Source organism: Typopeltis vanoorti, chromosome 10 (assembly GCF_054136105.1).
Source record: "Typopeltis vanoorti isolate ZY-2024b chromosome 10, IOZ_Tvanoo_1.0, whole genome shotgun sequence".
NCBI lineage: Eukaryota > Metazoa > Arthropoda > Arachnida > Uropygi > Thelyphonidae > Typopeltis > Typopeltis vanoorti.
Genome location: NC_143558.1, coordinates 91,868,418 through 91,894,157, shown reverse-complemented (window position 1 = coordinate 91,894,157; position 25,740 = coordinate 91,868,418). Strand labels below are relative to the sequence as shown.

Genomic DNA, 25,740 nt, shown 5'->3' with positions numbered 1-25,740 from the left:
GTTGTTGAGATACTGGCAAAATTTTCTCTCAAAGTGTCTGAAATAGCTTTGAGATCAGCAACAACATCCATTAGGGTCTAAGATAGACAAATGGTATGTTCTTGTATCGAACTTTCATTTTCCAGATTTTACCCCATATAATTTTTGCACTGGACATTTGATTAATCGATGAGATGAATGAATTTAATCCAAGACTGTTTTTGACTCTGACTTCTCACATAACATAATTTGGCCTGAGGTTCCTTAAAAGCTATTAAGTTTGATGTAGTGGGGTATTTATGAAATATACTCCATGCTCTGTGTTGATCTCTTTTGGATGCCTGGCATTCTGGATTCCACCAAGACTTTGGATAGAGTGAAAATTAAGATGATGTTCTTGGAATGAGGCTGTTGCTGCATGAACAATGCAGTCTGTTACATACTTTACTACTTCACTGATAGTTGTTTGATTGACTGCATCAGTATTAAATTTTGCAACCTTATGGAAAGTGTTCCAGTCAGCCTGGTCCATTTTCCATAAGGGCATCCATGTAGGAGAACATGGCTACTGTGACAACATTGCGCTAAGAACAGGAAAGTGATCACTTCTATATACGTTCTCTTCAACATCCCTCATGAGCAGTGGAAGGGAAGGGGAGCAGATTGTAAGATCTATTGCAGAATACGAGTGGGTAGGCAAGTGGAAGAAAGTATTGAGTCTATTATTCAAAAGGGAGAGATCATTATTGTCAAAGCTTCATCAATGATACAAACTCATCTATTTGTGTTGGCACTACCCTACAGATATTGTGACCATTAAAGTACCCATAAGAAGTAGAGGTTCAAGCAGTTGCAAATAAGGTTATCAAGATCGATTTCATTTAACTCAGTACTTAGTGGTAAATAAATTGGACATACTGTATCCCACAAATAGGCAAATCGCTACTGCTTCCAGAACAGTATTAAGCTTGACATGACAGAAAGGGGTATGAATGCCCACTAGGACAGCTACTATGTCATGAGCAGGACCACCTCCAGTTCTGTCCTTAAGTGCCAGTGTGTTAATGCTTAAGTGCTGAGAGGACATCATGTTGGAGGTTTAATGGAGTATTGACAGCACTAAGAAAGGATTAAAATTTAATTTTAATGGCTTCCAATATTTCGTCTCAGTTACTGAGACATCTTCAAGGGTCTAGTGAAAATAATAATAACCAGTTCTCCCATTCCCCAGCCATCCCTTTAGAAGGATTACAGAAATGCCATCAACATCCCCTACGTCCGGGGCACATCAGAAAAAATAGTCAGGTCTTTAAAAAAAGTAGACCTCCACACAGCTTTTACTGCCCCACAGGAAACTTGCTATCCTTATCTGTTCTACCAAAGATCAGCTCCCTCCTCAGTGCCTGGAGTATATAAAGTACCCTGCTCCTGCAAGTTGGCTTACTTGTATTGGACAGACAGGTAAACTAGCAACTATCCATTTAGATGAACACAAAATCTTACATCTGCAATAACAACTATGGTCAATCTGGCCTTGCAGACTATGTATTGGTCACAACTCACAGGATCTAATGGAAGAAAACCACCATGCTCTACCATAGTAAATTTAAAAAGGAAAGACTGTTTTTGGAATCTAAAGTGGCACTCAGAAATCAACCTAATTTAAACAAATACGGATGCATAAAACTTCCCAAAATTTGAGTCCTAGGCCACCTACAAATGACCATAGACAGAGCATCACCTAGATAGGACTTTATAAAGTTGCCCATGTGTTTCATTAATTATTGTGTATTCTTTGTGTGTGTTATTTGTACTCCCCTAAGATGTCTCAGTGACTGAGATGAAATATTGGAAGTATTAAAATTAGTTTTTAATCCTTTCCTAGTGCTGTCAACACTCCATTTAGTCTACAACATGTCTTTCAGTGCACCAGCAAAATTCTTTAAGGTAGAGGGTCCTTGTTGGGTCTTAAATATGTTTCCTGCAGACAGAAACAGCAAGGTTTATGTTTCTGCAGCAAAATCTTAAAATCATCAATATTCTGGCAAAACCCATGCCGGTGCTAGTTGTAAAAATTTTCCTAGTGTTTTGGCTTTATAAATTTGTCTGGTTTTTGTAGATATAAATATAAATATAAATTGATAAATATAAATCTTACCTTTGTAAGATTTATATTTATCAATTATTTTTGGCAAGTGTGGAAGCCAGTGTCCATTTCTTGCTCTGGTAAAATATTCAATACACCCGATATTTCAGGGTCAGTTGGCAAGTTTAATTTACTTTCAGTGGATAACCAAAGTATCTATTTTTTCTGTGAGGGTGTCTGATGGTTTATATTTAAGTGATATCCTAGCGATAACTTTTTTGACAAGTAGGTTCTCAGTAAATGGAACCATTTTTGGAGGGATCTCTGGAATAAGACCACAGGTCATGTGATTGATGTACTCAACAGAGAAGCACTCAAAATTCAGGTATGGTGAAATTATATGTTTGAGATGCTGTTGACATTTTCTTAGCTGTCACTTTCTCAGCATAAGAGGATCTCAGAATAGATATAGTAGTGGTTAACTTCCTTTTTGCATCCTGATATGATATTGTTCTGTTATGATATATAATATATATGAAATTAAAACAAAATATATCACATTTGGTTCTGTTTTAATTTTTTGTATTTCTTTTTTATTTTCTACTTCTGACATACACAGGAATAAAGTGGATGATCTCCCTGAAAGTTGATATTTAGTTTTTTTTTTTTTGTACAGTAATATTTGTTATCATGATCCTTATTACTACATTTAGCACAGGTGGAAGAGAGCCATGACAAGTAGTTTATGGACATGCCCATATTTCTGAGATTTCAAGTAATAAATTTTGGTGTTGAAACCAGGTGCCCATCCCTACATATCAGGATACTCCTTATACCTATCACTCCCTTATCTTTAAGCTCTAAACATATCTCCTCATCAGGAACATCAAGGTGATCCCATTCTGATATCACTCCATTACAAGAATCTAGTGATTTATAAGATGTTATTCGGATTGGTATTCCACCCATTGATGTTGCTCCCAGTAGTTTCTTGGAATGTTGCTGAACGATGTTTCCACAAGGATATTACTAGAACGTAATTTCTTAGTTTTGGGAGATCCTGCCAGTCCTAAATCCATTTGAATAAAGAAGGATGACATTTTCTCAATTGGTTATATACCTGTTTCATGGATGATGAAAAAAACTGACGCATTAATATGTCACGTCTTTTTTTTTTTTTTTTTTTTTTTGTTACCAAATGCTGTATCTACAGTATCAGTACTTGATTGGGACTTTGTTAGAGTCCCTGAAATATTTGAGGATGAAGAATTCATGCTCAAGGGGTTTTTGGTTTGGCACCAGATCTCCCCACCCACCATGGACACCACTGATTGGCAAGCAATGACTGTGCTCGGGAGTGGAACACCAGGAACTATCCCAGATGCTATATCAGCACCACAGCAAGCTTTAAATTCCAACCCTAGACCACGGAGTGATGTTGCACTAAGTCTCTCACCCCTTGCAGGCAAGCCCACTAACTGAATGATCTCAGCCAGGCCATCCATGACTGCCCATAGTGCCAAAGAAGAAACCAAAGTAGTGCAAGAGTACCAGCCCCCCCCCCTGCTTTCTGGATGTCCACGGGTCATGTTGCACAGCAAACAAGGATAGGGCATTGAACCCCAGTGATGGTGGTCTGGAAGAAATGGTAGTAAAAAAAGACTCAGGAGAAGTAGAGGAAAGAATATGGGAAGAAAAGCAAAGAAAAGAATGAAAAGGACCATTACCATCACTGGGAGGTCCCCTCCACCACAAACAGGTGCCACACAGGAAGGGGTTACATATGATAATGACCACTCATCAGAAATTACATCTCCTTCTAGAACTTGACTGAATATTCTTATTATTATTCTTAGCAGCTGATCAACTCCATACTTATAAAATTCCATTAGTACCCCTTCTGGGGGCTAGCTGCCTTCCCATTATGCTACCTTGTCAAGGCATCTTGCACCTCATCTTCCAAAAATTGATCCACTTGCTCCTGTACCCTCAAAATCACCATTTCCCTCAATGTATACCTTCCTATTCTCTGTCAGAAGATTACTAAATAACTTATGGAATTCACAACGTATACTGGAATATAAATTAAAATAAACATTAATATATACTTCCTATATTTCGGCAACATCATGTTGCCATCTTCATGGGAACATAAGATTAAGACACGTGCACGCAGGCACTAAAACAGCAAATGAGGTCGAAGCAAGGAAACTACTGTTTTTACTAAAGTCCTGATGGTGTTCCTTAGCAGGCTATATTAGGAATTCTTGGCCGTTGGGCTGAAGTTCTCAAGATGTAAGTCTCCCAAATTTGGGACAGTCTCATGCATCCAAATTTGTTGAGGTTTGGCATGTTTCTTAGGGCTGAGGCTAATTCTATGAATAGTCTTTCAAACTTATACTTGCTGCGGTGTATTACTGTGGCTTTCTTCTACCGTATTCTGTGGCGTGTATCCACAGCATGGTCTGCAAGCCCAGAGTGGCTGTACTGGTGAAATCGGATGTAGTCCTTGTGTTCCGAAATCCTGATATTCGCTGTCCTGCCTGTTTGGCCAAAGTAGGACAGTTTACAGCTGCAAGGGACCCGGTAAACACCAGGCAGATCTAGGGGAAGTGGTTGGTCTTTAGTGGAGCAGATAAGGGATGCCAATTTTCTATATGGTCTGTAACAAGAGGTCAAGTCATGTTTATTCAGGATTTTGGTATTTTTTTCTGAGGTGCCCTGGATGTAGGGAATGGTGATGGATTTAAGGAATCTTTTTGGTGAAGGGGGGTGCATGGTTTACTGGTTTTAGTATTTTTTGGGGATTGTAGTGATTGGCTGAGAAAGTGTTAAGGATGTGATTTAGTTCAGTGGTTAGAGCATTGCCATTTGAACAGATTAGTTTAGCCCTGTTGTCTAGTGTCTTAATAACTCCATATTGTTGTGGGGGGGGGGGAGAAATGTTTGTGAATGTACTTGCCCGTATGGATGGGGTTTTCTATAAACTGAGAATACCAAGGTTCCATCAGGCTGGCGGGTGACTAGTGTATCTAAGAAAGGGAGGTTGTTATTTTCTTCTTTTTCCAGGGTGAACTTGATTCTGTGTTGTTGGTTGTTTAAGTGTGTTAAGAAGGATTCGGCATATGAACTAAAACAGAAAGTTTGTGATAGCATTATATTGCATTTAAAAACTTTGAAAGAGGAATTTGCAAGAATAATTCCTCCTGACCAAATGAATGAAGTCTGGATACGTAACCCTTTTCATATTGAATTAGAAAAAATCAGTGGCAACCACCCAGTGAAAGATGATCTAATTGATCTCCGCAATAACAAGAAACTCCGAATTTAATTCCAATCAATGAAGTTACAAAATTTTTGGTGTACACTTGCAGAAGCATATCCTGTTATCACCAAACGTGCTTACATGGCTATAATTCAATTTATAACAACTAATCTATGTGAATCAGGATTCTCAGTTCTGTTTTCAATCAAGTCTAAAACAAGAAACATACTGGAACCTAAAAATGATATGTGGGTATCTATTTCAAAAACTGTTGGTGGATAAGAAACAGAATCAAGGGTCTCACTAGTTGATTTTACTGCAGTTTAATAAAGATTTTCAATTTTATGATAATGTAATTGATTTATCATCATCATCAAATTCCTACCATGTACCCTCAAGGGGTGTACAGGATATGATAGTTCTACATGAAAAAAATTACATCATTATTAATTTCCTATCTACAATTTTCCTCCAAATCAGTCTGTTACTTGTCAACACTCCAACATTATCAGATCTCATATTTCTATCGTCTAAAGCACTTTGTACAGTATCAATCCACCTATATCTTGGTCTCCCTCTGGGTCATTTTGCTGCCAACCTGGCAGAGAACACTTCTTTTGCTAATCTTTCCTCGCCCATTCTGTTTAAGTGACCATACCACCTGAGATTAGCTCTGCTAACGCATTCCTGGATGCTGACAATGTCAAGTTCTTTCCTAATATCCTCGTTTTTAATATGATATTGCCATTGATGCCATCTGTTCACGCCTATAATCTTTCTCAGGACTCTCATATCTGCGGTCTCTAGTCTTTGGTCAAGTGTTTTACTTCTGACTCAGCTCTCAGATCCATAAGTTAAAACTGGTTTGAACACTGTCTTGTATACAGCTAATTTAGTGTTCCAACTAATTTCTCTCTTATTCCATATGAATTTATTCAATTGACTTCCCACTATACCAGATTTGCTGATTCTGTTGTCTATTTCTATATTTAATTTACCATCTTCAGTAAAAATCGTGCCTAAATAGCTGAAATGTTTTACTTGTTCCACAGGTTCTCCATTCACAACACAGTTGACATTTTCAATGATTCTGCCTATTTTCATTGTCTTTGTCTTTTTATTGCTGACCTTCATACCATATCTATTACAACCACTATTCAATTTAGTCAGAGAATCTTGCAGACTTGTGGCGGATTTATTTAGAAGTATAACATCATCCGCATAAAGCAAAGAACTGACATTAACATCTCCAATTTTGATATCATGTTTAATACCACTTTCCTTCATAATGTGATCCATATAGATAATGAATAACAGAGGGGATAATGTACATCCTTGTCTCACACCAGATTTAAGATTAAACCATCTTCTTGTACTTCCTTCAATTCTAACTACTGACTTACAACTCAAATAAAGACTAAGTATTGCTTAATATAATGCTCCATTGACACCATATAACTGCAGCGTATTGAATAGCTTCTCTCTTGGCACCTTGTCATATGTCTTTTCCAGATCGACAAAACTTAAATACAGATCTTTGTTATATTCCCATGCTTTCTCGACTATTTGTCATAAAGTGAAGATCTGATCCTGACAGCCTCTATTTGGCCTGAATCCAGCTTGTTCTTCACCAAGCTTTTCTTCCACAATTCTTCTCAACCGTTTCTCAAGTATACTTGCATAGATCTTGCCAGGAACACTAAGTAGGGAAATACATCTGTAATTCTCACATGCAGTTTTATTTCCCTTTTTATATATGGGTACTATGAGGGCTCTACTCCAATCATGGAGAATTCGTCCCTCTGTCCAGGCTTTCTGAACTATGCAGTGCAGCCACTGTAAGACTCTCATACCACCATACTTCAGCATTTCTGGTCGAATATCATCTACTCTTGCTGCCATTCCACATTTTAAGCTTTTGATGGCTTGAAATATTGAATGATGGCACAACATGACAAAATTTCATGCCGGCTGGGGCTTCGCCCAGTTAAACAAGGCCCCCGTTGTTTTCGTCAGGGAACCAGGGCAAACAGCGAAAAGTCAGCTACTGGAACAAATCTGTAATTGATTTATTTACCGAATAAATCAATTCGGTAAATTGATTTTTCCGAATTGATTTCGGAAAAATCAATATTTACCGAATAAGGCTTTTAGGGGTGCTTAAGAGTCAAAGCTGTATAACTGAGAGGAGACCTCCACATAGCCTTTAAAGGAATGCGGAGAACAGACCAGGGTTTCTCACCTAATGTCCAATCTTCACCTTCTCGTGGTGCACCCTGTTGGGTATCTACTGGATACTGAATGAACGACGATGGGCTGGCAATTTGGGATTTAGCGGACCAAATTGTATTCTTATTGGTTAAACCAAAATAAAAAATGATGGTACAACATGACAACATGACTTTGGCAAGAATATAGAAAATAAATATCAAGAAGGTGACAAAATATTCTGGAGGTTGTTGAAGAAGAATTAGGAATGGAGGAAAGAGTGCTGTAAAAGGAGTTAGAAATGATAAAGGTGACATGAAAACGGGAGAAAAAGATATCCTTGAAGTATGGAGTAATTACTTTGAAAAACTGCTAAATGAAACAAGCAGTGATGACAGCACAGTGGTAAAAAACACTCACCATGCATGCAGTCAGGAATACATATCTATACTTGAAGTAGAAAAAGCCATCAAAAACTTGAAATGTGGAAAGGCAGCAGGAGTAGATGATACTCGACCAGAAATGTTGAAGTATGGTGGTATAAGAGTCTTAGAGTGGCTGCACTGCATAGTTCAGAAAGCCTGGACAAAGGGACAAATTCCCAATGATTGGAATAGAGCTCTCATAGTCCCCATATATAAAAAGGGAAATAAAACTGAATGTGAGAATTTCAGAGGTATTTCCCTACTGAGTGTTCCTGGCAAGATCTATGCAAGCATACTGGAGAAACGGTTGAGAAGAATTGTGGAGACCTAGAGACGCAGATATGAGAGACCTGAGAAAGATTGTAGGAGTGAACAGATGGCATCAATGGCAATATCATATTAAAAACGAGGATATTATGAAAGAACTTGATATTGTCAGCATCCAGGAATGCATTAGCAGAGCTAATCTCAGGTGGTATGGTCACTTAAACAGAATGAGTGAAGAAAAATTAGCAAAACAAGTGTTCTCTGCCAGGTTGGCAGCAAAATGACCCAGAGGAAGACCAAGATATAGGTGGATTGATACGGTACAAAGTGCCTTAGACAATAGAAATATAAGATCTGATAATGTTGGAGTCTTGACAAGTAATAGACTGATTTGGAGGAAAATTGTAGATAAGAAGTTAGTAATGATGTAATTTTTTTAATGTAGTACTATCATATCCTGTACACCCCTTCTGGGCACATGGCAGGAATTTGATGATGATGATGATAAAGCTTTTATGAAAACTTATTTACTGTTTATTTCTTATATTCTTTGAATCTGTATGGTAAATTAAGAATTTATTTCTTATTATAATGAATAGGGGGTACCAAATAATTTACTAAAAGCCAAGGGGGGGGGGGGGGGGGTACGGGGACCAAAAAGGTTGGGAACCCCTGCTCTAGGCCATAGATGGCGAACCTATGGGACGCGTGCCAGAGGTGGCATGTCCGAGAATTTTGCTGGCACGTTAACAATTTACAGGTGATATCCTTTAATACGTTTATAAATTGAACTTTTTTTTAATTATTACAATACGTACAAGTTAAATTTTGTTTTACATTAGAGAGCAACTATGAAGACGTGCATGTGCATATGATTGGTGTGGTATTAACAAAAGATTGCACGACCCATAAACAAAGGCAACCGACAATTGTTCAGCTGAAATGCTAATTTTCTTCAACCGAATTCCATAACATGTGAAACTGTCATAACAACATTCACTATGTATTTCTTAGTTTTAACACATTCATGATAGGGTGTCGTTTATTGTTCTGACGGAACTTCTCATTACCGGCAGGCTTAACTCACACAAAGTTTCAACCCTTCATTGAATTTTATTCCTGCTTTTGAGCTGGCAGGCGAACTCACACACGCATTATATGTACAGTGACCATATTTTTTTTTGGAGAAAATAAAGGAACAAATCAGAAATTGTTTCATAATAAATAAATAAATAAAAAAACAGCTTGCATTTATTCATCATCATCATTATCAAATTCCTGCCATGTACCCTCAACGGGTGTACAGGATATGATAGTACTACATGAAAAAACTTACATCATTACTAACTTCCTATCCATAATTTTCCTCCAAATCAGTCTGTTACTTGTCAAGACTTCAACATTATCAGATCTTATATTTCTATCGTCTAAGGCACTTTTTATCAATCCACCTATATCTTGGTCTTCCTCTGGGTCGTTTTGCTGCCAACCTGGCAGAGAACACTTGTTTTGTTAATCTTTCTTTGCCCATTCTGTTTAAGTTACCATACCACCTGAGATTAGCTCTGCAAACACATTCCTGGATGTTGACAATCTCAAGTTCTTTCCTAATATCCTCGTTTTTAATATGATATTGCCATTGATGCCATCTGTTCACCCCTATAATCTTTTTCAGGACTCTCATATCTGCGGTCTCTAGTCTTTGGTCAAGTGTTTTACTTCTGACCCAGCTCTCAGATCCATAAGTTAAAACTGGTTTGAACACTGTCTTGTATACAGCTAATTTAGTGTTCCGACTAATTTCTCTCTTATTCCATATGAATTTATTCAATTGACTTCCTACTATCCCAGCTTTGCTGATTCTGTTGTCTATTTCTATATTTAATTTACCATCTTCACTAAAAACCGTGCCTAAGTAGCTGAAATGTTTCACTTGTTCCACAGGTTCTCCATTCACAACACAGTTGATATTTTCAAAAATTCTGCCTATTTTCATTGTCTTTTTATTGCTGACCTTCATACCATATCTATTACAACAGCTATTCAATTTAGTCAGAGAATCTTGCAGACTTCTAGCAGATTTATTTAGAAGTATAACATCATCAGCATAAAGCAAAGAGGTGATATTAACATCTCCAATTTTGATATCATGTTTAATACCACTTTCCTCCATGTGATCCATATAGATAATGTACATCCCTGTCTCAGACCAGATTTAACATTAAATCATCTTCCTGTACTTCCTTCAATTCTAACTGCTGACTTACAACTCAAATAAAGACTAAGTATTGCTTGATATAATGCCCCATTGACACCATATAACTGTAGCGTATTGAATAGCTCCTCTCTTGGCACCTTGTCATATGCCTTTTCCAAATCGACAAAACTTAAATACAGATCTTTGTTATATTCCCATGCTTTCTCGCCTATTTGTCGTAAAGTGAAGATCTGATCCTGACAGCCTCTATTTGGCCTGAATCCAGCTTGTTCTTCACCAAGCTTTTCTTCCACAATTCTTCTCAACCATTTCTCAAGTATACTTGCATAGATCTTGCCAGGATCACTCAGTGGAGAAATACTGCTGTAATTCTCGCATTCAGTTTTATTTCCCTTTTTATATATGGGTACTAAGACAGCTTTACTCCAATCATCGGGAATTCGTCCCTCTGTCCAGGCTTTCTGAACTATGCAGTGCAGCCACTCTAAGAGTCTTATACCACCATACTTCAGCATTTCTGGTCGAATATCATCTACTCCCTGCCTTTCCACATTTCAAGCCTTTGATGGCTTTTTCTACTTCAAGTATGGATATGTGTTCCTGACTGCATGCCTGGTCAGTGTTTTTTATCACTGTGCTGTCATCACTGCTTGTTTCATTTAGCAGTTTTTCAAAGTAATTACTCCATACTTCAAGGATATCTTTTTCTCCTGTTTTCATTTCACCTTTATCATCTCTAATTCCTTTTACAGCACTCTTTCCTCCATTCCTAAGCTTCTTCAACAACCTCCAGAATATTTTGCCACCTTCTTGATATTTATTTTCTATATTCTTGCCAAAGTCCTCCCATGACTTTTGTTTAGCTAGTTTTACACACTGTTTAGCTTTCTTACATTTGTCTCTGTATTCTGTAAGAGTAAAAGCTGACTTATTTGCCAGGAACTTTTGATATGCTTTCTTCTTTTCCTTCACTGCCTCTTTAACTTCCTGTGTCCACCAGGGAGTTCTGATTTTTTTATCCTTGCACACAACCTCACCACATGCCTCTCTGGCAGAATCAATCAATGTTTCCTTCAGAGTTTGCCACTGAATCTCCAAGGTTTGATTCCTGTTCTCAAACTCTTTCATTTTCTTTTCAATAATATTTCTGTATTTTAGTCTACAGTTCACATCTGAGCGCTGCTCAACTTTTATTCGCTTTAAAACTTTCTTACATGTTATTATTTTCAATATGAAATTCAATTTTATCCTGCTCAAGACTAAATAGTAATCACTTCCAATTTCAAATCCTCTGTACACTCTAGTGTCCTGCACCAGGGAGAAAACATCACTATCAACAATAACATAGTCAATGAGACTTTTCTTATTCCTTGCCTCTTCTCTCCATGTGAGTTTGTGCACATTTTTATGTTGGAACATGGTGTTAGTAATAACCAGTCTATGTCCTGAGCAGAAATCCAACAGATATTTGCCATTATTATTAGCTTTGCTCTTTTCTCCAAATTTTCCCAAAATATTTTTGTATGTCTGACAATCATTTTCTACTCTGCTATTTAGATCCCCAACAAGGACCAACTTTTCCTTTTTCATTGTGTCAGTTGCTTTTTCTATTGCCTCAAAAAATTCCTCCACTTCTACCTTAGTAGAACCTTCTGTGGAACTATAGGCACAAATAAGTCTCATTGTCCAGTTCCCCATTCTCATATTTGCCCACATTACTCTACTTGAGACTGACTGCCATTCAAGAAGATTAGTCTCGCATTTTGTGTTGAATATTATGGCTACTCCTTCTTTTCCTTGATTGTCATTGTCTGAATATAACATTTTGTATTTATTGCTCAGAAAGATCTCACCATTTTGTCTTTTTTGCTTCAGTCACCCCTATTATGTCGATCTGGTACTTATCTAATTCCTTAGCTAGCTCCATTTCTTTGCCATTCAGGCTTGTTATGTTGATAGTACCGATCTTTAACTCTGGTGATGTTGAGTTGGGGTTTGTTTTCAGATTCATTTATTTGCATTTATTTGTTTTCAGTTGCATTTATTTGTTTCACTAAAAGTAAAAAGCTTCATAACGTTTATTGTAAATTATAAGCATGCACATAGCATTTTAAACAATCATATTATTACTTTAAAAAAAAAAAAAAATTTAATTTTGATACTTTTCAGAAGAATGAACTTTTTTTTTAATAAATCAGATTCATGTTTTAAAAATTCATAAAACTGTATGCAATTCATGTCAAAGTTCCATTTGGTACAAATGCATGCTATCAATGTTTCAATTTTTAATTGTTTTTTTCCACTGGCCTACATATTGTTCACTAATGAAAATACTCGTTCAGTGGGGACATTAGATCCAGGGAGATATAAGTAAAATTCAACGATTTTTAAAATGTTTTTAAAAGATACACGTTAATCTGCAAAATATTTAAAAATTTCAACCCAGTCAGCAGGACTTGTCATTTTGTTGCCATTCTTTGAAGTGGAAGTGAACACTTCCAGTCACTGGAAGTGAACACTTTGCTCGATCTTCGTCCGTAGAGGGATTTCTCATAGTAGGACCCATTCAAATACTTCCATTTCCGAAACAGCTGTCCCAGTTATTTATATAATCAATGCAGGTTTGGTAATATTTATGAATTGCATCTTTAAATATGTTGGCATCAATATTCAACTTACTATTTCAATTCACAACATAAAGGACAAAACGGTCATTTTAGAAAAAAAAATAAAAATAAATCTAAAGGACAGAGCAGTGAAATAAAGGACTGTCCTCTTAAATAAAGGACGTATGGTCACCGTAATTATATGGCACGTTTCAATTCATGGTAGAATTTTATTTGAAGGTAGCCTTTGTGATCTGTCATAATGACATCGAGAATTTCAAATGCAATAAAACAAACACTTATTTCATGTAATTGAAAAATTGGACAATAGTTTTTAGTTAGATACTGTGTTTAAGTGCAACATATGGTTTTGCTTGAGTTTATACAGCATAGTTTCTGTGGGAGGGGAAAATAATAGTGCAATTAGAGACAGCTGGAATAAAAACTGCTCTACTAAAGAATCACACTATTTATTGAGAAATATATCCCACAGACTGCAAAAGCCTCTGTACCTTCAGGGATACAATAAAACTACACTTTTTTTTCTTGCATCTGCAGTATAATGGCTGTTGGAGAGGGCATGTTCTTATGGGGAGCGAGTTACTATCGCCTCGACGTGAACATGTGTAAACATTTTTCGTGTGCAAGGTAATATGCAAAACTTTTTGATGTCTTTTTTCATAAAGTAAAATCAGGGATGCGAGTTATATGAGAGAGAATGTTATATTCGAGTAAATACGGTAAGCATTTTGCCAACAAGTTGGCATCCTTCTGCTGCTTCCCCTGCTCAGCTGACTTCTATGGTGAGTTACAATGCATAAATATTTTTCACTACAATTTTCTTTCATTTCAAACCAACATCATTAAAATCAATTTAATAATACAATAATCAATTTTACACTGAATAATATTATAAATTTATATGTAAATAAATATTACAAATAAAATATTATTTATAAAATTATAATTATTTATAAAATATTATATAATATTATAAATTAATTTTCTATTAATTTTTCCCCTACTAAAAACTGCCCGGCATGTCAGCAAACTCAATTTGTAAACTTTTGGCACGCACACATAAAAAGGTTTGCCACCACTGCCCTAGACCTACCTGGGGTATACCAAGTCCCTTGCAGCTATAAACTGTCCTACTCTGGCCAAAGGCAGGACAGCAAATATCAGAATTTTGGAACACAAGGACTACATCCAATTTCACCAGTACAGCCACTCTGGGCGTGCAGACCATGCTGTGGATACACGCCACAGAGATACACTGCAGCAGGTATAAGTTTGAAAGACTATTCATAGAATCAGCCTCAGCCCTAAGAAACATGCCAAACCTCAACAAATTTGGATGCATGAGACTGCCCCAAATTTGGGAGACTTACATCTTGAGAACCTCAGCCCAACGGCCAAGAATTCCTAATATAGCCTGCTAGGGAACACCATCAGGACTTTAGTTAAAAACAGTAGTTTCCTTGCTTCGACCTCATTTGTTGTTTTAGTGCCTGCGTGCACGTGTCTTAATCTTATGTTCCCATGAAGATGGTAACGTGACGTTGCTGAAATATAGGAAGTATATATTAAAGTTTATTTTAATTTATATTCCAGTATACATTGTGAATTCCTTAAGTTATTAAGTAATCATGTGCAACCAACATATAAGCCTTTCTATGAGAATCTCTGTCAGAAGATCCTTAAGATGACTCATCCAGGCTGCCATAGGTGTTTACCTCACTAGATGTGATCTATGGTTTGATGTTCTCATTGGTCTGATGATTCTCCATGCCTGAGCTGACCTATATTCTGAGTAATCTCAGAACAAACTGTTCCAACATTCTTCATTACATTTTCGTCCATTTTTTTTTGTGTGTGTCCTTTTTATATCATGGTTCATCTAGCTTGATGTTGTCATCATGCTCATTTCTCCTTTTACTGCTTCTTGGCACAATTATCTGTGAAAACAACAGGTAGTGGTCTGTGCCACATTCTGTACCTGTCAATTCTTGTATGTCTGTTATAACACAGCATCTGTCATTTTGTAATCATGTGGTCAATAATAGACCATAAATCTCTTGTATGACAAATCCAAGTAATTCTGTGTATATCTTTATGCTGGAAGTATGAATTCATCAACTGGCATTCCTGTGCATCACACAATGCAATCGATCTTACTATTATCATTTTCTACATCTTGCAGTTAGATCCAAGTCCTTCAACCAGTTCTACTGTTGAAGTTCCTAAGGACAAAAAGCTCTTGGTTATCTCTACATGTCTCCATCAATTCAGTCAACTGCTCAAAACACTCATCTTCCAGCTGTATTGGTGCATCCTCTGTTGGAGTATATGCTCCAATGATAATCATTTCCATTCCATAAATTTGAGGTATTATTTTTAATAACCACTCAAACTTCCTTCCAGCCCTTAATAGAGGTTTTCCATTTCTTAACTACAAAGAGACCCCAGCTCTTATTCTGTTTGCCTTATGCACTACTCCACATGTGTATGTAACCACCCTGAAACTATTATTTAATAAACTAAAAATAATACTAAATATTATTTAGTATTATTTTTAATAACCACTCAAACTTCCTTCCAGCCCTTAATAGAGGTTTTCCATTTCTTAACTACAAAGAGACCCCAGCTCTTATTCTGTTTGCCTTATGCACTACTCCATATGTGTATGTAACCACCCTGAAACTCTCATCCCGTACTTTCTTTTTTCTTTCTGTCAAAACCACCAAATCTATTTTTGGTGGTCTCTGTTGGTAATCTCTTTTAATACTTCTAATTTTCCAGTTAAATTCTTATATTCCATGTTCCAAATTTCGAAGTCCATATTCATATCCAATTTCAGTTGTTGTTTTTTTTAAATAAGAAAGGAGTACCAGCCCTTTGCTGAAACCCAACCTGCAGGACCAGAATTTTATTCTCGGAGTGTACCTTCTAGTCTGTGGAGAACCAACCACAGACTATCAGCCAAGCAGAGGAGGTTACTATCAAGATGAGAGCCCTCTAGGGCCCTGCTGGTCCATGAATCCTTATGAGCATACCCCCATTTGCAACTTGGGGGTATGCTCTGTTTAGAGATCAAGGTTCCCGAGAGTTGAGCATCTTATATAAATAAAATATCATCTTAAAGTGTTATGATACTTCACTGCAAAACATTCTCTTTTATATATAAAATCATATCAGAAAGGGTCGAGAAAATTATTGGAGAAGAACAATGCGGCTTTAGGAAAGGAAGATCTTGCACAGATCCCACATTTACACTCAAACAAATTATAGAAAAAAAGAATAGAATTTAACCTGCCAACATATATGGCCTTCCTAGATTATTAAGAAGCATATGATCAAATCAACAGAACAAAATGAATCAATATATGAATTGAAAGCTCCACCTCAAACCACAAAAGCAACAGCAAATATAATGAAAGAAAGCTATATTAAAATTAATAATGAAACAACCGAAAAAATTAAAACTAATGGAGGCCTTATTCAATGAGTGGATTATCACCAATACTCTCCACTTCCTTGAATGAGACCACCATTCTCTTGAAATTTTTTTCAAGAGACTGGAGGAAAAACAAAATCATAGGAATTAAAATAGGAAATAAAGAATTAACCAGCCTATTGTATGCTGAAGATCAAGTTATTTTTGCTGAAAATGAAGACCAATTACAGAAAAATCTACACTTATTGAACAAAACAATAGAACAGTATGATATGAAGATCTCAATAAATAAAACAAAATCAATAGTATTTCAAGGTAAAAAATTAAAAGATGCAAACTAGTCATCCACAACAAAGTAACAGAACAAGTGAACAAATTTAAATATGTAGAATAATTACATAATCCCCAATGGGGAAACGATATTGCATATAAAAAGTAAAAATTCCTAGCAGTCATTGGAACTTTGAATAGACACTTCAATAAACAGATGTCTAGAACAACCCAAATAAAACTATGTAAAATAATAGTCAAACCAATTCTGAAATATGGCAGTGAAACATGGACTTGGGGAGAATGAGATAAAAGACAAGTGGAAGCTGTAGAAATGAAGTTCCTAAGACCACTCGCAGGCTATAAAAGAATAAACAAGATAAGAAACGAAGAAATAAGAAAACAGTTACATAGCAGACAATATCACAAACTATAGAAAGAACTGTAAAAACCACATAGAAAGAATGAATGAGGACAGATGGCCAAATATTACCTGAAAATATAAACCAAAGGGACACTGACCAAGAGGAAGACCCAGGAGGAGATAGGCAGAAAAAGGTTACAGGCTAATAATTGCCTAACATAGGAAGCCAAGAAGAAGAGATATCAGAAAGTACTAAATATTATATTTTATTAGGTAATATAAAAATAAATGGATCTATAATCATAACAATGCAGCTGCTTTTATAAAGGAAGAAGCAAGTGTTTCACCTTTTCATCATTTGATGAAAAGTTGGAACTATGCACCTTTTCATTTTTATCTTTCCATGCTTTAGTCAATTAGTCTAGACTTGTTTCTTATCCCAAGAAAGTCAGAAGTTCTCCAACTAACTGGATAAATATATTTTTTTTGAATGCTAAATTTGAATGTTAACTACAAATGCATATTACAAAAAAATGTAATATGTAAAATATCATGTACTAAACTGTACTACTTACAAGTCAAAAACACAACATTCTGTTTATAAGCAAGGGCTAAAAGATCTGCAGTTGGTGAAAGTGACACTATACACTCCTGTAACCAAGATTTATCAACATCCTTTCGATTAGAATCTTGTGAGAAACATTCCTCTTCTTCCACATCCCAACCACTATTCCAAATATCAACATCATCATCACCACCATCTGAAATCACAAAAGTTTGACAAACTCGTATGACTATACACAAATTTTAATTATACCTATTCTGATAATAACTAATTAACAACAAATATGTCCTCACTTTCAAAACTATTCTAAAATACATCAGCCTAATGACTTCACTTGTACAGAACTACAATTAATTTGTTTTTAATACATTAATCACACACATCAAGTTGTGTGTGATTAATATATTAAATTAAGAAAGTTGTGTTCTTTCTTAATTTATAGACTGAAGAACTGCTATCAAGAAGAGGTAAAGGATTTCATTCTGATATTTCATCAACAGTGCTACTCAACATTATCCAGAGAATTACACTTTTTTTTTAATTTAAAAAAAGAAAAGTGTGATTCTCAGGATAATATTCTTCTTTGGATTTATTTATTTTATATAGAAATTGTGGATATTTAGGATCCAACATTATGTAGTATGTATGTAGAAACTATAAAAGTTTCATAATTGGTGACCTGGTTGGCCGAGTGGTTAGCATATCCACTCTGCAGCCAAAAGGCTGCAGGTTCGAATCACACCATGGGCATGGATGTTTGTAATTATCTGTGAAAATACTTGTGATGGTGGAAGGCAGCAGATGTCGTTGGTGTAGGTGCAGTTCATTGTAGCCAGTGGACTGAGTGGAGGAGACAGAATTGTAGAGAGGATGCCTCCCTTGCCAGCCTGGTTGGCCAAGTGGTTAGCGTATCTGTTCTCCAGTCAAAAGGCTGCAGGTTTGAATCCTGCCGTGGACATGGATGTTTGTGAAAATATCAGTGGTGGTGGGCAGTCGATGGCGTTGGTGTAGTTGTGGTTCATTGTAGTTGGTGGATTTGAGTAGTGGAGAGAGAGAGAGAGTGTTGCAGAGTAGGTGCCCTCCCTCGATGAGTATTTGGACTCCCTGGAGGTGTCACATAATAATAATTTTGACCAGGGAGCTTATGAGAATACAATCCACAGCATCAGAATTGTCCCAGCTTGTACTATTTAAAAGAACATGACTGCTGCCCAAGCATACATATATTTTATTAGTACATTTGATAAGGGTTTCACTAGCCTGAACAGCTGTTTCAAACAGCTTCATTCTTTTCAGAGACTAGGCAGAAACCTTAAGAGAACAAAATCGTTCAATACTAAAACAATCCAATGTCAGAGAGTTGTATTTTTCATAAGTGAACTCTCAGTTTGGTGCATAAAAATAATTAATAAAGAAAGAGCCTTACAGCTTCATTTCAGTGAGAAATTATATAGAAATAGTGAATATTAAAGATCCAACATTATTTCAAAGCCAAATGTATGCAGAAACTATGCAAGTTTCATAATTTTCACCAAAGGAGCTTATGAGAATACAATCCTCAGCATCGGATTTGTCCAAGCTTGCACTATTTAAACATGACCACTGCCCAAGCATCTGTATATTTGGCTTTTATATTCGGCCTTGAAATAATGTTGGATCTTTAATATCCACTATTTCTATATAATTTATGTTGCTGAAATGAAGTCATATGGTTCTTTCTTTATTAATTACTTTTACACACCAACTGAGAGTTATGAAAAATACAACTCTGAAAATATGAAAGGTAGCAATGGGAATGCACTGGTAGAGACAACAGCAAAAGTATATCTTGGGTGGTAACAATAAGAAAAAATGTAGAATTGCTTTAGTAATAAATGAGTTTTTGTTCTCTTAAGGAATCTGCCTGGTCTCTGAAGAGAGATAACCAGTCCAAAATAGCTGTCAGGATAGGTTTCACTTTATCACTTTGATAAAGTGAGACCTTTATCAAATGCACTAATAAAAGGCAAATATATGAACACCCGAGTAGCAGTTGTGTTCTTTTAAGTAGTGCAAGCTAGGGAAACTCTAATGCTAAGGGTTGTATTCTCATAAGCTCTCTGTTCAAAATTACAACTTTCATACTTTCTACATATATTTAGCTTTGAAATAATGTTGGATCTTTAATGTCCACTATTTCTATGTAATTTACATCAAAATGAAGCAGTATTGTTGCTCTTGCTTTATTAATTATTTTATTTTTTGATTAAAAAAAAAAAGCAGGCAGCCTGGTTAAGTTGGATAGGATTTTACCGACACGTGATGGAGAAAAACTGGGCCACATTTTAGGTATAAAAAATGCACAAGGGAAAATAAATATGTAAAATAAAAATACATGAAATATTCAGGCAAACATATAGTTGTACAGACATGAACAGTCCAAGATATACGTAAAAAATAAATTTTTGATTAGATGGAATTATACAAGGCGATTCTTGGTAAAAACATTTAAATATTTCATGTGCTTTATGCAAATCTGCCTTAGAGTAACTATCTTAGCAAGAATAGCATAACTGAGAAACAATAAATTCTGTTAAAAAAGAACAAACAAAGGAAAATGTATGCGAGCTCAAGACAACATATGACGTGGACAGTGACAATGTCGTTTAAAAAAAAAACTTTCTTTAACAGTAGAAAACTTCTATGGATTACGTGTATCTGACCAAAGGATGTTGAAAGTTTATTTTTCACTTGGTTAGAGTATAATAAATTTAGTTTAATCCTTTATCCAAGTGTGAGCAAACAAAGTTTGCGCCTGAAAGTATCTTCAGGACTGGGGTAAGGTGGTACGACACCAGGGCACTCCTTGCAAAGGTGGAGCAAGATACCAACACTCCTGTCTCAGTATCTCCCATAATGCAAAACACATCTCCTTGTGTATATGTCTAATGTTATGCATTAAGGGAAGGGCCAAAACCCAGACTAGTTTCGACCTTTATTGAGGTCTCTTCAGTGGGAGCCAGGCCCAACTGAGGTTGTGGCCCTTCCCTTAATGCATAACATTAGACATATCCACAAGGAGATGTATTTTGCATTATGGGAAATACTGAGATAGGAGTGTTGGTAGCTTGCTCCACCTTTGCAAGGAGTACCCTGGTGTTGTACCACCTTACCCCAGTCCTAAAGATATTTTCAGGCGCAAACTTTGTTTGCTCACACTTGGATAAAGGATTAAACTAAATTTATTATACTCTAACCAAGTGAAAAATAAACTTTCAACATCTTTCTCTAAATCCAGAGTAATTCATTAAAAAAGGGTGGCACACCATTTGGCAACTCCTATAGGTAGAGATGACCTGCTAATGCTTCTGCATGGTATCTCCACTTGGGCCTGGCTCCCACTGAAGAGACCTCAATATCAACATCGACAGAACGCAGCGGATTCCAGAGACAGTTCTCGAGGACTCCTGAGAAAGCTCCGGCCGAAAGCGAACGTCTACCTCTCAAGAAGATCCAGTTTCAACGGCCCGAAAAGAGAGCTCCATGCTCAGATTCCGCAGTAGTACCCCAGCTTTGGTAAGACCTTTTTTTCTTTTTATTGCCTGTTTTATCCGTCTATTCTGGTATCGCTTTGTTTGCGGCGAGGAACGCCCAACGTTCCTCGATTTTGCCCTCCCTCACATCCCCTTTCTACACCCAGTAGTCAGGAATTTCTGTAACCATGTCGCATTTTTTGCCTAGAACTAGGACGCTCGGTATCAAGCTCACGAAGCCCGTAGATCAGCGGGCGCTAGCGAGAGCTCTAATCGAAACAGTAGGGGCTGAAAATATATACGGTTTTATACCTCATGGGAACAATAGATTCCAAATAGTGGTCAAAAGCGAACAAACAAAAAAGAAATTATTAGAGGGTTTCATTTGTTGTGGACAAACAATCAGACCATTTCTAGTAGGGAGCCTACGCAAAACGCTAAAAATAACCAGGTTTCCACTAGAATACCTAGAGAACGAACCTGAAGTCAAGAAATTCTTTAGCCAATGGGGGGAAATTCACGAGATTAAAGCAATGGAGTACGCAGACTATAAAGGATGGAAAACAGGAGACGTCGAAATCCAGATTGAAATGAAAAAAGAAGTCCCCAACTTAGTTTTTTTTGGGGGAACGAGGGTAATGATCAACTACCCGGGTGTGAAAAGAAGGTGCTTTAGATGTAACTCGGAAGAACACCTTGGAGCAGATTGCCCTCGAATACAATGCAGATAAGTTGATGCTTTGCAGAAATTGCAAAGCATCAACACATAAAATAGAAAGCTGTACGGAACCTTGTCTGAAGTGTGGGGATCTGATCCACAAAGTGGACACATGTCCAAACAGGACAAGCTCAGAAGCAATTGGAGGGACCATAACACCGATTAGGGCTACACCCATCGGGAAGCCTGAGACAGTAGCAAGGAGCGATTTTCCGGAGCTCTGCCAACAGGCTGAAAAGGGAGCATCAACGGAAATCACAACCTCCACAAAAACCCAAAAGACATCCAAGGCAAGCCGCCACACGCAGGACAACATCGCCAGCATCAAGGTGGCAAACTATGAAACGCGCAGGAAAGAGGAAGAAGTCACACCCAGTGCCCCAACAAAGCGCACAAGAGAAACGGAATCAAAAAAAAAGAAAAAAGCGAAACAAAGCAGCCTGATGTCATCGGAGGACGAGACAGAGTATACCCATACTAAAGGTCGATGTCAAACAATAGGCACAAAGCCCCTCGACAATGACGTAACAATGCTAGAGAGCCTACCCCCAGTAAGGGATCAACCAACAGAACCACAAGTCCACGAAATGGACTCTGAAGACGAAGGGGAGAAGGACTCCCCAAACAGGCTCGTCATTGACTCGGGTGCTGAATGTGAAACCAGCACCAACGAGGAATCAGAACTGGCCTGCATAGAACAACCAACAGATAACGCCCCCCCCCCTCATACTAACACCAACATGGAAGTTAAAATCGCAACCTTAAACACTAACGGACTACGCAACCCCTTTGCGCAAAGCGCTGTCTGGAGGCTAATGTTAACACACAAAATCAATATCCTCCTGATACAAGAAACCCATTTCTATAAGCACTGGGACGTGGAGAACTTCTCGAGAAGCTATCCGGTCACTAGCTACTGGTGCTTCGGGGACGCTCACTCGTGAGGGGTGGGGATACTAATTCGCCCCCCAATCGCGGAGGGAGGGTTCTTCAACGTCCAAAAAGACGCCACAGGACGCCTAGTAACGGTGGACTGGAAGTACGGTAGCCGTACCATCCGACTGGCTGCAGTTTACGCCCCGAACAATCCATACCACAGAACTGGTCTCTTCTCTGCCCTTGAAAACTATCTCCTGGGTGCAGAACACCTAATAGTTGCAGGAGACTGGAACTGTGTGGAAGACACACGTCTAGACAAAATCGGTGGGAATCCAAACAACGGAACTGGCGGCATTGCCGCTTTAAAACGATGCTGTATTAATTTTGATCTCGTCGATATCTGGAGGCGGAATAACCCCTCCAAAGTAGAAACTACGTGGTGCCACGGCCAGATAGCGACAAGACTAGACAGGGTGTACGTGTCCCAAAACTTGGAACAATATGTTCAGAGGATACGTCACACTGCAGTGCACAACATGACAACCGACCACAAAATGGTCATACTCAAAATCACGCTCCCAGAGGTTATGGAAACAGCCAGAGGGCCTTGGAGGCTTCCTCCCACCTTTCCAAGTCTTTTTAGCGACCGGCTAAAGAACCTCTGTGACAGATGGACAAACACCAACTGGGACTGGGAAAACTGGCTGAGCTTCAAGTGGCAGGCTAGGGAACTGTTCCAAAAATGCGGGCGCGAAAGGGCCTACCAACAACGCAAACGGCTGAGGGATCTCTACAGGGAACTTGGCTGGTACCGGACAAACGAATGAAGTGGAGTTCCTGCGGACATCTTATCAGGCAAGTAGAAATAGAGCTGCAGCAAGAGCGGCAGAGTAGAGTCGAAGACCTCGATTTTCGAACGAGACTATCTCAGAAATTTGGAAACACCTTCCGCCGCATTCTACAACCAACAATGGGTGGCGGCTAATGATGAGAAAACGATTCACCAGATCGAGGAGAAGGGCCAGATTTTACGCTCAATCCACGAAATACTCCGTCACTTTCATCAGCAGTATATCGAAATCTTCTGACCGGCAGGGCACGGATGACTTCAGTGAGTGGGACGTAACACGTTTTCCCGATCATCTTAGTGCCCTGCAGGACAGGCCGATAACTGCAGCCGAATTAAAGGCCACGTGCAGAATGATGAAAACAAAGAAGACCCCAGGGCCAGGCGGACTGGGGATAGAATTCTATAGATCTATCTGGGAATTTGCATTGGCAGCGTTAATAAACATCTTTAACGAATTCCTCACTTCGGGAAACATCCCCGAGGAATTCGTTAAGAGCCACACCATCTTTATCCCCAAGAAAGACTGAGATCGGACTTTGTCGAATAACTGGCATCCAATCTCCCTAACCAAAGTAGACTACAAGATTTTTGCAAAAATTATCTGCACGCGCCTTAAGGGCGGTATCGAAAAAATAATAACAAGCTCACAGGTCTACGGGATCCCTGGTAGATCTATGGAATTCAATCTCTTTTTGTTCAAAGACTTGATCAAACTGGCCAAAGAGAAAAAATACCCCCTGGCACTTCTCTCCACCGACCTGGAGAAAGCGTTTGACAGCATCAACCACAGGTACTTGCAGAACATCCCACAAAAAACAGGCGTGGGCCCGAGACTTCGGCGTACAATTAAAAACATGTATGCGGAAGCCACGACCCAACTATCTATTAATGCGTTTCTAACAGAACCAATCCGCATAAAGAGAGGGGTTAGGCAAGGCTGCCCGCTAAGCCCCCTCCTCTTCTCCCTAGTATTAGAACCCCTAATCAAAAGAATTGATAACACCCCCGCAATTAACGGTATTCCACTGCCCCAAGGCTCCAGACAATGCAAAATAGTGGCATATGCAGACGATGTAGTGGCTACACTCAGAGACTCTGAGTCCAACTATATCTATCTGCACACGCTGCAAAAATTCAGCATAGTCAGTGGTCTTCGCATTAACGCACAAAAAACCAAAATCAAAAGTTTCGGAAATTTCCATAGCACTGGACTTCCCTACGGTTTAACGCTACAGACACAGCCCCTAACTATACTAGGCGTGCCCTTTTCAGACACCCTAGCACTACCAATCCAAAAATTGCAGGAGACAAGCAGGGAAAGGATAAGGCTGTTCAAACCAACCTTCTTCTCCTTTTATGGCAGAGCGACAGTAATAAAAACAATCGTCACCCCAATGCTGATGCACACTGTCAATATCACAGGCATCACACTGGCACAAGAAAATAAATTATCAAAAGAACTCCTGGATTTCTTCTGGAATGGGAGAAAACGCGAAGTAAAGAAAGAATACCTACAACTCAAACAGGAAGAAGGGGGTTATGCTCTGCCCGATCACAAAAGCTTGCTACAAGCAAGCACGTTCAAAACCGTACGGAAGGCCTTAAACTCCAACCACATTTCTGGCCTACTAATTAGATATTTTATAGGACTTTTCCTCCCCCTCTTTAGAATCATGGACTATGCTGGACCCCACGCAAGGGGGGTGCCCAAGTGGTACCGTACAGTAGTGAAATCGATCACAACACTCAGAGACAGAGGAATAGCAATCCTCACACACAAACCCAAAGCAGTATACTGGGATTTCTTTCAACTTTCCAGGCGTGATACACCCAATCTTAGTACAAATAATGAAATTCTTTTCAGAAACATCAAAAATAGCTGGGGACAGCCTTTTCATCGGGATCTAGCCTGGAGAATAGCCTACGGGCGGCTCCCGGTGAAACAGGTGAAATCCCGGCATGTACCTAACCCGTGCGACCCATTCTGCGATGTCTGCCGGGACGTGGAAACGGTGGACCACTTCTTTTATTTTTGTCCACCAGCCCAACGCATCTGGCGGAGACTCAGCAC

General features: G+C 38.2%; 1 protein-coding gene across 2 annotated transcripts in view; it reads right to left on the bottom strand.

Moving 5' to 3' along the window:
- Positions 1–25,740, bottom strand: part of Rab3-GAP (Rab3 GTPase activating protein) — a 732,105-nt gene that overhangs the window by 676,082 nt on the left and 30,283 nt on the right. The window contains exon 2 of one of the 2 annotated variants that reach the window (XM_090399255.1): positions 17,721–17,906. In XM_090399255.1, coding sequence (XP_090255381.1) covers positions 17,721–17,906 — 186 coding nt within the window. Of the gene's footprint in view, positions 1–17,720; positions 17,907–25,740 lie in introns of those variants that run through there. The other variant, XM_090399256.1, reaches the window with a different exon arrangement.